Here is a 13,820-nt window from a genome sequence, read left to right as displayed (position 1 = left end):
AGCCATCAACAGCCAGGACCGGGAAATTACTCCACAATCGCCTCCTGGGGATGGCAACCTCCTATTTGCATACGCAAATAGACAGCACAAGCACAGGGACACAAAGAAACCACACACATATACAAACAAATATGACCCCGTCATACAGTCCGCAGATGCACTTGCAAGGGGTCCGCCACCTTTTGTCATAATAAACTGACAATTTTCACCAACATAATTTTTGAGAATTAAAAAATTATAACAAACATGATAAGAGTAAACTGCAAGCATTAAGGCCAATAACAAGCTTTTTATAGGATTATTCCATTATGCATGAACGGTTTTCTCAATCATAAACACTACAGGATAATAACCCCAGTATATACATAGATTACTAAGGAAATAAAAAGGTGAATAAAGTTAAATATAAAGTTATAAGGGACATTTGAAAAGGGTTCTTTAATTGATTAATTTGGAGCCTCTGCGGCCCTTTTAGATGAAGTTTTTTGGCCGAGACGCTCCAGTATTTTGGACGCAACTCGGACGCCATCTAGTGGCGGAAAGACTAAAAACAGCTACGCATTGACCTTCAATGTCGTAAAAAAACAAAAAAAAAACAAGCGTGCCAGGGCAATGTTTGCCGATCGCTTGCCGGCAGCTTTGGTCTTTTCGGACATGGCGTCCTCCTCAATTGACTTGCAGCGAGATCAGAGCAGGTAAACGAGGAAGGAGCACACCTGTAACGTGAGACCACACTAGAATGAAAAAGCTTATTGATGTCCGGACAGACACAGACGTCACGTTTGACGAAGACTGTCTCTTATTGGTTCAAACACTGAAACGATCCTGTGAATGCCACCAATGTGCTGCTTCTACTGCGCATCCGATGTGAGTGAGATGTAGTAACCCTTTATACTGTCAGTTTCAGTATGGTAAACTGGAGGCTCCGATTTCAGGGTGAGTTCATTCCTCAACAGAGATGTGAAGCAGTATGGAAAGAAGTTCCTGTTTTGACTGCAACGAGGAGACATTGCCTGGACACTCCGGACCAGGTAAAAACACTCTGATATATATATATATATATATAATATATCTATATATATATATATATATATATATATATATATATAATATTCATATATATATGGTCATCTATGTTGCTGTTTGCATTAATATACAATGAATCAAATTTTTAAACTTTTATACTAGCAATTATAAACACTTTTTTTTGATTGATTGAAAAATGTATTTTGAACATGTAAAACAATAAAAAAAAGAAAGAAGAAAAGAAAAGAAAGAAAAGAATAATATATTTGAACACCAGAAAAAGTACAAAGTGCGGTGTAATCTTCTGAGATGTTCCTAAATCAATTTCACTACCAGCTACTTTTAAAAAAAATATTTTTTGCACATGTGAACAGCATTGTAAAAGCATTTTTATAGTATGCATATTAACTCAGTTATCAGTTTTCCAGGGAAAAACATTATAGATGCCCACAACCTATTATAATATATAATATAATATAAAAAAAAGAGAGACTTTTATATCCCGAGGGGGGATTCTTTTTTCACTCAGTTTTACATGTATTTAACCCGAAATACACACACACATGATCATGTACACATGGTTTCACATGCAAATGTGGAGAGAGATGGAGGAGTGATGGACAGCCACCCAGCAGCGCGCCCTTTTGAATCGGCCCCACCTCCAGTTCCAAGCCAAGCTCGGGGACTGAGCTACTGCATTTATATGTGGCAGGAGGAGATAAAAAAAAACAACAAACAACAAATATGACTCAAATCAATCAATCGTTAACTTATTAACAATATTTATTTACATAACATCTTTCAACAGTAAATGCAAAGTGCTTTGACATAGAAATAGACTCAACACAACGACAACCAAAAGTTAACTGAATAATACCAAAGAAGATTATAGTAGTCAGTTAAAATATAAAAGATAGTAACTAATAGTAGTAAAATTCACCCTGTACAAATCAATTATTATACTAAAGAGTAAAATTTGATTTAAAAATCAAATAATAAAAAAACAATGATAATAAGTATAATACTACCTAAAAGCCAGTCAGAATAGACGTGTTTTTAGTTGGGAGGAGGCAGCATCACCAAATGTTTCTGTTCTGCTTTGGAGACAGCAAAAAGGAGAACGCGCGGGCCTTCCTCGTTCATAAACCAAAAGTATTCGTGAGAAGTAGTCTGGTGCAAGGTCATGTAGTACTTTTATAACTAATAAAATATTTTTTTAATCATACAAAAGAGATAACCAGTGATATAAAGTAAAGATTTAAAATAGGCAATATGTGTGTTTCCTTTTGGTCTTAGTCAGCACTGTGTTATCGATTTTTTGATTTGATAGTTAGAGAGCATGCATGATCTCTCTGAGAAGTAAAATTCCCACTGACACTCGGGTGTGATACTGTTAATGTCACAGTGGATGATTATAAATGTCTTTGACAGGGTGAATATCAGTGGGTGTTTCTGGAGTTCCCCCCAGTCTGTCAAGGTGTCAGAGTTAAAGGTCCAGTTCCAGGGAGGCTTCTCTGCAAAAAACATGCAGATTAGAAGGTAAAACCCAGAGGCCATTTCCAACTGTAACCCTCATCCTCATGTGATCATCCACCAGCTTAACATTTTGGTGCTTCCCATTGCCAACAAGATATTAGTGTGTTTTATGTTTGTCCTTCCGCAGGTTGCCCAAAGGTGGGGACTTTACGGTGATCAGCCATTTATATCCAGAGACGACAACTCTCTTCAGATATCCTTCAGTGTTACTGCAGCAAATGATTGATAACAGGGTCAGTAGTGCTCATGATGAGACCATCCCTGTGAAGTATTTATTTATTTCAACGCAAAATGTGGAAGAAAGAATTAAATAAATATCTTATATTTTTACCACTAAATGTCTAGATTCATTAAATGAATTAATTAGATTAGGCCCAGTGAATGGAAAATGTACATTTAAAAAAAGTAGACTTATTCAGATGCAAACTGAGTTAGTCTACCAGTGACAAATAGTGAATTGCAATCAATTTAAGCTGTAAACTATTTGATTTTTATTTGATTGCTTGACAACTCTATTACAACTAACGATGTGTGAAATAAATTATATTAAGCTGAACCAGACATAATATTGGTATTTCATTGCTGATTTTTTCTAACAGATAGTTAAATTATAATAAGGAATTCTGCTTTATTCATGAGTTATAAATCTACAGATTCTTCCAGCGGCTCAGCTGTACCTGTCACTCCAGGACACAGTGTGTTTCCTGTTGGTGTTCTAGATGGTTCATAATAAGTATCAGACAATATTTTCCTGCCTGCCGGCATGCTTTTCATGATAGCCTACTTATCGCTTTAGATCATCCGCAGTTTCTTAACTTTGACTATACAACACACGCCACCTATTGTGTCCTCTACAACGGACACCTTTTTCCCTCACTTTTCGCTTTTGGTTATCCTTGTTTCTTCCATTTGAGCCTGCGTTGTGCACTGCGACTTTTCTCTCTCCGTGTGTCACTTATGTCACTAGTCAACTATCACTAATGTTTTGCTGCACAATAGGGTTCTGACACACTTTTTTGCGCCCCCCCCACAGCGACTCTCATTCCTCATCTTGTTCGTTTTCCTTCTTGCTGGACGTCTCTTGCTGTTGGCCGCAAAAAAGCCCTCATGACTTTCCCGGCTTGTTAATACTCCCTTCATGACGAGAGGCAAGATATCTACTTCCCCCCTTTCCTTTTCCCCCCTTCCGATTTGTCAAGTATCGGCCATGCTGCAGGCTATTTTGTCTGCCCCGCTGTCCCCTTCCCCCTTCGGCTGCTACCACTTGCCTGCCGCCACCTATCATCTCTCGTCATTTATTGTGCTTTGTCGCCACACCCTCGGTATCGACAACGATCTAAATGGGCGCTATCTTTCTTGCGTCAGGGGACTGTGTTTCAAAGGATCTTGTTCATTCCGGCCAGTCTTACCCCTTCCCACTCTACATTAACAGACGGTTGAACCCAATTCTATAGCTTCAGGCGACCCCCCTCAAGTTTTTATTACCCACTTGCCTTAGATGTTAATGGACCTTTATTATCCCATGTTTCTTCTCGGTATCCCCTTTTTCCCCCCCCCCCTCTCCCCTTTTTTCCTTTTCTTCCCCTCCCTTTCCATTTTGTGCTTTTCTTGCCAGTCTGTTTTAAAGCGCCATTCAGTGAACACCCCCCCGTATTAAAAATAACACTCTTTCTATTAAAACCGTTTACAGTCTCTGTAATGCCCACATATTAGAAATGCCATCAAATGGAATCCTTCTTTCTTTTCAATAAAAGTTTGTCAAATATATCCCCCGACCCATGCTCCCCCTCCCGTTGCATCGGCTGTCCCCTAATTGCCGCTCTCCCTGTACTGGTCCCGTGTTACATTTGATTCTTGTTATCCTGGTTCATTGTCTACATTACTGCTCTTTGGTGCTTCCGTTTTTGTTTCGCGGTTTTCTTTTTGGTTTTGCGATGGCTGGTCCTTTTTTGTAGACTCTGAGTATTCACCCACCAGTTGTTTTTCCCCGACTTGTCTCATTCCCCTATTTCGCTTTCTATTCACCTTATTCGCTCGTCCACTTTTTCCCGTTCGGCGGCTTGTAGAAGTGTCAGCAACCTCTGGCCCTCCCATTACCACTGCTGAAACTAGCCACAAATACAAAGGAACCACTTAAAAATTTGTTCCTATTCTTCAGAAAAATAAAATAAAACACTTTTTTTACATATCGCTTTAAAACAGCCGAACAAATTATCACGCGTACCGAGAAACACACTGACAAATTACTACTCTTTTTGTGTCCGAGGGCACAGCTAAGCCATGGGATGTTACCAGCGTCAGAGACTCAATGGTCATGTCTGCCCCCCTTCATCGTTCGCTGCAGAGATTTGTTGTTATACCGATTTTTCAATGGATCATTTAATCCTTTGTCCAATTAAACACAGGCCACTTTATACTCACGCACCCCCCACCCCCCTTTATGATAACTTCTGATTCTTTATACGGAATTTTACAACATCGGTCACTTCTCAGCCCTTTTAGCTTGCCCTCCCTTAAACCACTTTTGATGTGGTTTCGTCGCACCTTTTTCCCGCCACATTAATTTTAGTCAAGAGTGAGTTCCCCTACAGTTATCCGAGTATTTCTTTTTTTTCAATCATTACACTACCTTAATTATTATATTCCACCAAACCCCCTACTGCCATCATGTGTTATTCGTTATATTGCACCCTACCGACCCCCCTCATTTCCCGTAACCTGTAACTTTACCCCCCCCAACTATTGTTTCTAACTCTTTTTTTGGTCTGATGATCGTCCCCATCCTTCCTCATACCATAGTTTCTAAAGTCGTTTAATGTCCTACCCGTGTATGACGAAGAGACTCAAACCAATGTCCAACATAACCTCCCGAGCTGGCAGCGTCCCCAGGCACTTTCTCGCCTCCCCTCGCGATTGCCCCCCCATTGGCCCCTTTTTTTTGTTTTGTCTTTCATTACCTAAACATCACAAAAACAAAATCTTACCACATAATTCATACCATCTCACACAACATCCTGTGAGACTTTTGTTGTATAACCTTTGTGTTTTTGTCTTTTATATACCCCATACAGTATTTTATTTCCTGCCGATTCCTCACCGCCGCCCTCAGCTTTCTTTTTTTATTCTATTTCCCTTCTAAATAGTTTACCCCTTTCTTTTTTTCCGCCGATAATCCCCGCCAACATTTTCTTTGCTGTCTCTTTTTACCCACAATTTATGTCCGCCTCTGCCACAAATTTTATGATTGATTCGGTGCCTGTATTTACGACCCCGTTTCATCCCTGTCCGTCCTTGCAGATTCAACCAGAGTTGGCCTGTTTTTTTTTTTTTCTGCAAAATTTCTACAATATCATATAATACACCCAGGTTTTTACAGATCATACATGCGATTTTTGGCCTTTTTTTTTTTTTGATGTTGTGTACATTCGCCGTTGTTATGGTTTGTGTCTCTGGCTTCCTTGTCTATTATTTTTTCTCATTGATTCCCTCAAATTCCCACCACAGTTTCTTTGAGAAGATCCCACTGTGCTTTTGTTGCATACACCTCCCCGCCTTTTTGTGCGTTGCCCAGCTGTTATGGACAGAGCTGTGGAAACTTTTAAAACGTTTTGTTACCAATTACCCCTTCATCGGTTTTAACTTTAGGAAACAACCCTAACCACATATTTTCCACACATCTCTGCCCTGCTGATTACACTACTGTACCTTATACGTCTAATGTTTGCCCCCTTGGGCGTACTTGTAACCTGTCTTATTTTTTGCCCCTACGCTTTTTGCTTTGTGTGGTGTTCAGCCTTTCTTTTTCTCTTTCTTTTCCCCTTTTTCTTCCCAGACGTCGGTGCCCCCGCCGTGCCTCCCGTACTACATAAATCACCTTCACGACTTTACACTCCATGCTCTCTATGGTGCAGCACAGGTCCATCAATTCACCGTTTTGTGTGGTCAATATCTTTACAACGTACCGTTGTACTCGGCTCTCTCTTCCTTTACATCTAAAAAGGAACATACTTTTACAAACTCAACTATTTTTTAAAAATATTCCAATTTGTTTCCCATGCATGATGTCAACTAAACATAAGAATCCAAATGTTTTTGTACACCCTGTGGGATTTACTCTTCCTTATCTCTTTGGGTTTCGGATCGGGTTTACAAAATCACATCAAGCGTTTTAGCTGATTTTTTCCTGTATTTTTCTCTCTTTTTTCTGAATATTGTTTTGGGCATCATCTTTTTGCATTACACTCTTAATCACATCCCTGCTTCAATGCCATGGATCCGCACAATATTATCTTTAAATTTAAAAACACATACTATATTAAAATCATCATTTCCCCCATTTTTACAGATCATCCAATATTCTCTACGTAATTACTCCCAACCCCCCCGTGACCTTATCCCCTCGGACTACTCACCTTTCAAGAAACAAAAATTATTGTTTCAGACTAATTCAATTGAATTATCGAGTTTTCATGGTGCACTCTCACAACCCCATTCCCAAGCATTCGTACTTTTTTTATTTCTGTTCACCTTACATACTCCCGCCCCGTCATAACCCACCCTTCATCCTTTCCCTGTGGGCCGCAAATTCGAATTTCTACGTCAATTTATTGATTTTTGTTGAAATAAACCACTACGACCCGGTATTCTGTGAACCGGTGTCCATTTTCATATTCCAAAGTGCAACGACGTATAACACCATTCATGATATTCACATTCCGCTGCAGCTTATGACGCAGCACGTCACAGCAAATTTTTTTTCAACTCTTTGGTAAACAGATATCAGTGACCTGACCCACGGCTCCGTTTACTTTAACCTTTCCTTTGAGGAAAAGTGGTGCTTTTTTCTTCCTTTGTTGCCTTTCCTTTCTTCCTTCTTCCCCGCCCTCTCAACCCCCTTCAATTCCTAATCGTGCTCTCTTTTGTCCCACTGTGATATTATTACCTCACCCCCCCCGTCTTGTCGGCACACTGCCCACCCACACTAACAATACAAACAACTTTTAACCTTACGGAATAGCAGGTTACCCTGACCGACCGCAGAGACATTCAGCTGATTCCACGTTTAGCCCGCTTTCCCCACCTACACAGTTTCCTTTCTGCAGCCTGATCCCCTGCTCTGTTGTTTCCCTTTGTCGTGACTTTAACCCAGCTCTTTGCTTATTACCTCCTTTGCGAGGGACCAGGAGACCTGCAGCTTGAATAGTCACAGCACGACCTTCTTTTCCCCCTCTCTGGTTACCCCCTAAACATTTCGCCCCCTTCCATGTTTACACTCCCAGCACCCATTCGTATCTACTCCCTCCTTGTTGCCTCCTTGGCACAACTTCCGCCTGTTTAGCTAGGGTCTTACGTTTTCGCAGCTAGTTAAGCCCCGCGTATGCTAATTGTCTGTTTTTTTGTCCCGTTTAACCGTTTCCCTTTTCATATTCTTGTGTCTTTCTTTCCTCTTGCCTGTTCCTGTTTTAATCTCTCACCGTGTGCCTTCATCCTTCTCCATGAAAAACCTTTCTTTTTCCGCATGTGACTGAAATAATTTTCAAAGGAGCGCATGTCCACCCGTGCTGCGCTCAACGAGCCGTAGGTCCCCCCTTTTGGCCCCCTTCTCTGTTATCCACGGTCCCGCAGCGAAGAACCCAGCTCAGGCCCCACCCCCGCGTATACCTCCGCCCCCCCATGACTGTCGTCTCCCTCCCCTGCAACCACCAAGGTTATCCCCCTCACTTTCTCCACCCACTGCTGCTGCTGCTGCTGCTGCTGTCCTGTGCCTTTTGTTCTTGTTTGTCTGTTGTTTAGTGTTTTTTTATTACCCCTGATTCTTGACCCCTATTTACCTTACTATATCCTCACACACAATGTGGACCCCCATTTCCATCTATTGTTTTGACACCTCTCCAAAACCTTCTAACAATTAAGACCTTTCATTGACACGTCTTGGGGTTGTTTTGCCCTCATATTTATTACTCTTCACCCCCTGTTCCCCCTGTGGATTTCTGTTTTTGTAACGATTTACACCCCTCGACTTTCACGACTCGATTCTTACGTTTTTCCTTTTTTCACGATACGATTTTTCCTCACCCCGATTGATTGTAGTTTATTTCAATCAAATTGAGTTACAGACAACACATATGACTTACAAATCACAATTATTTATTCTGCCCTTTATTTGTTAGCGAACCAAAAACTTTTCTCTTTACCAGATAAAATTTCCCTCATCCGTGAAGCCCTAATTAAGGCTCTTACTTCTTCTTTTTTCCCCTCCTCCCTTTTCTCTACCATCACCCATTTTTTTCCAACTTCCGCTTCTTTCCCAGTCGTTGGAACTGTACCTGCCAAAATAATACGATTAATTTTCATTATTTTCGAGTTCGTATCCTCTGCAAGAAAACACATAAAACCTAATAGTCACGTTGCTATCCCTTATATTTCCTTTTCCATTCATCCTTTCGCTGTTCTTTGTTCCGTATCTTAAGATATTTGTATGGTAATCATGCCTGCAGTCCATGCTAAGCGCGTGACGCCCGCAAACCTTATTACGCCCATCTGTAAACACTCTCCTTTGATCCCATTTTTTTAATTCCGATTCAATGGTTCTTATTTACACTTCTTTCGTACCTTCTCTGACGGGACTTTTTGTGTCCATTTGGTTAGACCAACGTGTCTTCAATTCCCCCTTTTGTTCAGGAAACCTTATAGTTCTATCAAAGGGATTTTTTTTTATTTACTCCCCTTACCCTACCCTTCGCCCGCCGACTTTTTTTTTCCATTCTTCTGTTCTTAGCATTTTGTACTTGTTGAATGTATCCACTTGAAAATCAGAAGGATTAACCACCTCATTGCCTATCGGAGATTCATTGTCTTTTCATGTGTTGGTATCGTTATAATTTTTTTTGATTGTAATATGTGCTTTTGCCTCTACAAGATCGGTCCTTTTGGGACAGCCTTCATTTTCAGTTATTTTGGACTCTATAGTTTCCTCTTGAATTCCCCAATCACCTTTTCGCGATTCTTTTTTTTGGTTAATGCTCTATTTGGTTTTTTTTGACCTGACTTTCGCCTGTTTTTTCATTTAATGTGTTTTTTTTTGGTGGTCCCCCTTCGGTCCGTTTTTTCTTCCTCGCCCACACGCCAGACATGCCAGAGCTGGGGGAGCCGATTCAAGGAGCCATTCTACACTGTTAGAGTATGCAGCAGTGCGAAGACAAGCCGAATACATGCTTGTACAATTATTTCCAGACAAGCCTGCCTCTGTATGTAATTGTTAACCGTTCCATTGATCTGTTTGTTTTTGCACGTGCAGTGACGCCGCATGCCGAAACAGCAGCAGTATTCTCAAACACCATCGCCGGACTCCTCCGTTCAATCCATCAGCAGAAGGAACCGATAAGCACTTTCAAGGAAAAAAAAAACTTACACTCACCAACCAAAAAAACCCAACAACAACCCAAATACAAACACCCAACCACAAAAATAAAAACAAAAGACCAAAAACCAAAACAGGGTGGGTTTTGGTGTTTGGGTTTTTGTGGGTTGTGGTTGGGGTGGGTTGGGGTGGGGTGTGGGGGGTGGGGGTTTTGGGTTGGTGGTTGGTGGGGGTGGGGGTTGGGTGGTGGTGGTGGGTGGTCTTGATTGTGCTGAGTGCTGGATGGGTGCTGGGGTACGGTGGGGGTTGTTTTGGTGGGTGGATGAGGAGTGGGTGTGTGGTTTAGGGTTGGGGTGGGGGCTATTATGGGCAGTTGGGGGGTTTGTTGGGGTTGGGGGTTGGGCTGCGTGGTTGGTGCGGGTGGGGGTGGTTGGGGGGGGGTGTGGTGGGTGTGTTTGTTGGGGTGGGTGTGGTTGTGGTTGTGGGTGTGTGGGGTTTTGTGGGTTGTGGGTGGTCGTGATTGTGCGGGTAGGGTTGGGTTGGGGTTTTTTTGTGGGGTGTGTGGTGTTGGTGGTTGGGTTTGGGTTTTTGTGTATTGGTGGGGGGGTGTTGTTGTAGGTGGGTGGGGGGTTTGGGGGGGTGGTTGGTGGTTTGGGGTGGGTGTGGGGTTTGGGGGTTGGTTGTGTGTTTTGTGGGGTTGTTGGTTTTTGGGTGGTGGGTGTGGGTTTGGTGGGGTGGGCGCCTTGTGGAGTGGGGTTGGGGTCCCGGGGGGGATGTGTGTGGTGGTTTGGGGGTTTGCTTTGGTTTGGGTGCCGTGGGTGGGGGGGGGGTGTGTTTTGTGGGTTGTTGGTGGGGCTGGGTTGGTGTTTGTTGGTTTTGGGTCGTTGGTTGATGTGGGTTGGGTGTGGGTTGGGGGTGGGGGGTGGTGTGTTTGGGGTGTGGGGTTTGTTGGTGGGGGTGGGGGTGGTGGGTACCAAACAATCAAAATCCCACTGCCTCCCAACCCCATGTACACAATACACTGGCTCTCCCGCCCGACCCCCGCTAGAGGGTCAGAAGCCCATTCTATCACGTGGCAAGCGGTAACCCTTGTGCGTGCGCCCCCCAGTGACACGAGAGTCCCTCTGCCCTTGTCTTTTTCCAGGTGCCTGTATTCACAGTGATCTATTGGTGCACATCCCTGAGGCAGCCGGACTGTATTTGTCCTCCGTCGTCGCCCTGGGCACATGCATCAGATGTCGGTATTATTTTCACCGCCACAGTCACCACATCATTGCAACCGTCGATCCCCTTCCCCGGTGCCCATTCTCCCTGCACGTCCGCCTGGTCTGTTTCATGCATCCACTTTAGCATCCTCCCCCTGCCTGCTTATTCGACTTCCACCGCACACGTGTTTTCCTTGTCATTTCCTCTTTCACCCCCCTCCCTCTCCCCCCTCTTCCCTCCCTCTCTCTTCATGTACTTTCAGGTCTTTTTCCCCATTTCTCTTTCCGCGTATCTTCACTTTTGATTTAATCTGTCTTGGTGCCTTTTTACCCTGCCTTCGTTACTTTGACTTTGGCACTTTTTTATCACGACCCTCTAGTCTGAGAACTTGCACCTACCGGCTTCTTTTGCGTTGTTGTTTTCTTGTGTGCTGCCTTTGTTGCCTTGCACGCCTTTTCGTTTGTTGGGACTAATTGGGCGATTTCAGAACTGTCTATAGCCCCCACCAACGCCCCACTATGAAAATTTTAGGCCGCGCCCTGTTTCGAACTTGGAGGAATCTTGCTCCCCTCCCCATTCCTACGGGCCCCATGGTTATTTTCCGGGGTTGCTATGTGCGTCACTACCCTCAAATTATTTCGACAGCTCTCTTCACTGAATCCTATTTATTTTCGTGACTTCCTTCGTCACACTTATTTCACCCCCTATATTTGGAAACTGTTTCACTGTCACACACCTTTAGTGTAATTTGACTTTTACTGCCCCCCCCTTTTTTCCACCTACATTACAATGTAATATTTTCTCCCGAATCTCCCTCACTATTAACTGACCAAATTGCTTTATTTTTTTTACATTCTTTCCACGGACCCAATTGAGTTAAACTCAGTGCCTGAGGACTAATCACGGTTTCTGTCCTGAGTTTGTTTCCTATTTACTTGTCTCTGTATTCTTCTTGGCTCACACTCCTCATTATCCTTTTTTTCAGATACAAACCTTTGTTTCATTTTGTTTGATTTAATCCATACCTATAATTTGTTACTCATCCTTAATATTTTTACATCAGCCTAAATCCAACTTTTCCTTTTTTTAAGTTTCTACAATTCGATTCCCCCATTAACTTGCCAAAAATTGATCAGGCCTGTTCTGTGAACTCTTTTGTAGTTAATGGGAGGAGCTTCGTTGGTTTTCTGTTTTCTTTGTTTCCCTATTTATTTAATTCATTTATTTTTTTTTTGTTTTCCCACTGACATACCTGTCATGAAGCTCTTAATGTCTTCGATTTTGTGACCCCTTCCTCTCTGACCACGTCCCCCTTCTTCTGTCACTCTGCTCCCATTCCATGCCCCCCATCCACTTCCGTCTTATGCACCTCGTACAGATCTTTGGTGTCCCCAAGGTAGTAATCCCTTCCGGCGGCATGACTATATATCACATTCAGGCCTGTGTTTTCATATCGTCATGAATGTGCCATTTAACGATTACAGGTCCCCGAACAGGGTTTTGTAAACATCTATTTTCCAATTCCTCATTTAGCGTGTCAAAAAAAAAAATGCATCTACATTTAATTCTCGAATTTAGTCTTTCTCCAAATTTACCATTAACTTTTTACAAGTTGATTACGAACATCATTTTGATACAATATCATACACATAACGCATTTATCTTGCACATTTGTGCACAAAATCTTGGCAGGAAAAGAAACAGCCACCACCATACATGGAATGTTAAAGTATTTCCTCACATTATAACAATGAACAAGCCTTTTTAGAAATTTGCCCAGTTGATCCTGGGCAACATTGCCTTGGGTGTCAGATGAGAGTTCGAATCAAGCGGGCGTTGTTTTTTTCTCAATTCAGCAAAACACTACATAATTCTACAAAGGTTTGTCCTCATATGTCAATTAATTTAAATAAATTGCTTTTAAATGTGAACAGAGAAATAGTTGAACCGTCCTTACTGAGTATGTTATCTTTTTCAATCTATGCTGTCTGTAATCAGTAGGGGATAAAAACATGCCGAGTGTAAAAACGGTACAAAATTGACCCAGTTTACATCTGTCGTCTGACAGATGACCCACATGTGTTGCGTCACTTGTTGTTCTCCGTGTCCGCAGAGATATAAGTCAAGATACATAATCATCGTGTTCTTATACCCGATACTATCACGAGCGCCGGCTTCCCTTTCAATCTGCTAGCCCCAGTATATATATATATACACATATACTATATATATCATAGTGTTTTACCTGGTCTGAGTTCCAGCATGTCTCTTCGTTGCAGTCAAACATGAACTTCTTTCCATACTGCTTCACATCTCTGTTGAGGACTGAACTCACCCTGAAATCGGAGCATCAGTTTTTACCATTACTAACAGTGACAGTATAAAGAGGTTACTACATCACTACATCACACTGGATGACAGCAGAGAGCAGCACATGTGGCATTCACAGATCGTTTCATGTTGAACCAATAAGAGACAGTCTTTCAAACGTGACAGTCTGTTCTGTCTTCATTGAATAAGCTTCATTCGCTCACAGGTGTGTCCTCACGTTACAGGTGTGTCCTCACGTTACAGGTGTGTCCTCACGTTACCTGCTCTGAGTCTCGCTGCAGATCAATGAGGAGGACGCCATGTCCGAAAAGACCAAGCTGCCGTCAAGCGATACGGCAAACGTTGCCCTGGCAACGCTTTG

At 42.4% G+C, this 13,820-nt stretch overlaps 1 protein-coding gene across 1 annotated transcript in view; it reads right to left on the bottom strand.

Moving 5' to 3' along the window:
* The window catches only part of nr2c2ap (nuclear receptor 2C2-associated protein), a 24,557-nt gene extending 10,737 nt beyond the window's left edge, over positions 1-13,820 (bottom strand). Inside the window, exons 1-2 of the mRNA XM_019270829.2 lie at positions 13,720-13,820; positions 13,374-13,464 (exon numbers count right to left, since the gene is read on the bottom strand). Of these exons, the coding sequence (XP_019126374.1) occupies positions 13,374-13,464; positions 13,720-13,760 (132 nt within the window). The 5' untranslated portion in view covers positions 13,761-13,820. The remainder of the gene's footprint in view (positions 1-13,373; positions 13,465-13,719) is intronic.

The sequence above is a fragment of the Larimichthys crocea genome, chromosome XVII (assembly GCF_000972845.2).
Source record: "Larimichthys crocea isolate SSNF chromosome XVII, L_crocea_2.0, whole genome shotgun sequence".
Classification (NCBI taxonomy): domain Eukaryota; kingdom Metazoa; phylum Chordata; class Actinopteri; family Sciaenidae; genus Larimichthys; species Larimichthys crocea.
The sequence above is the reverse complement of the archived record's forward strand: the minus strand, read 5'-3'. Positions and strand labels throughout refer to the sequence as shown.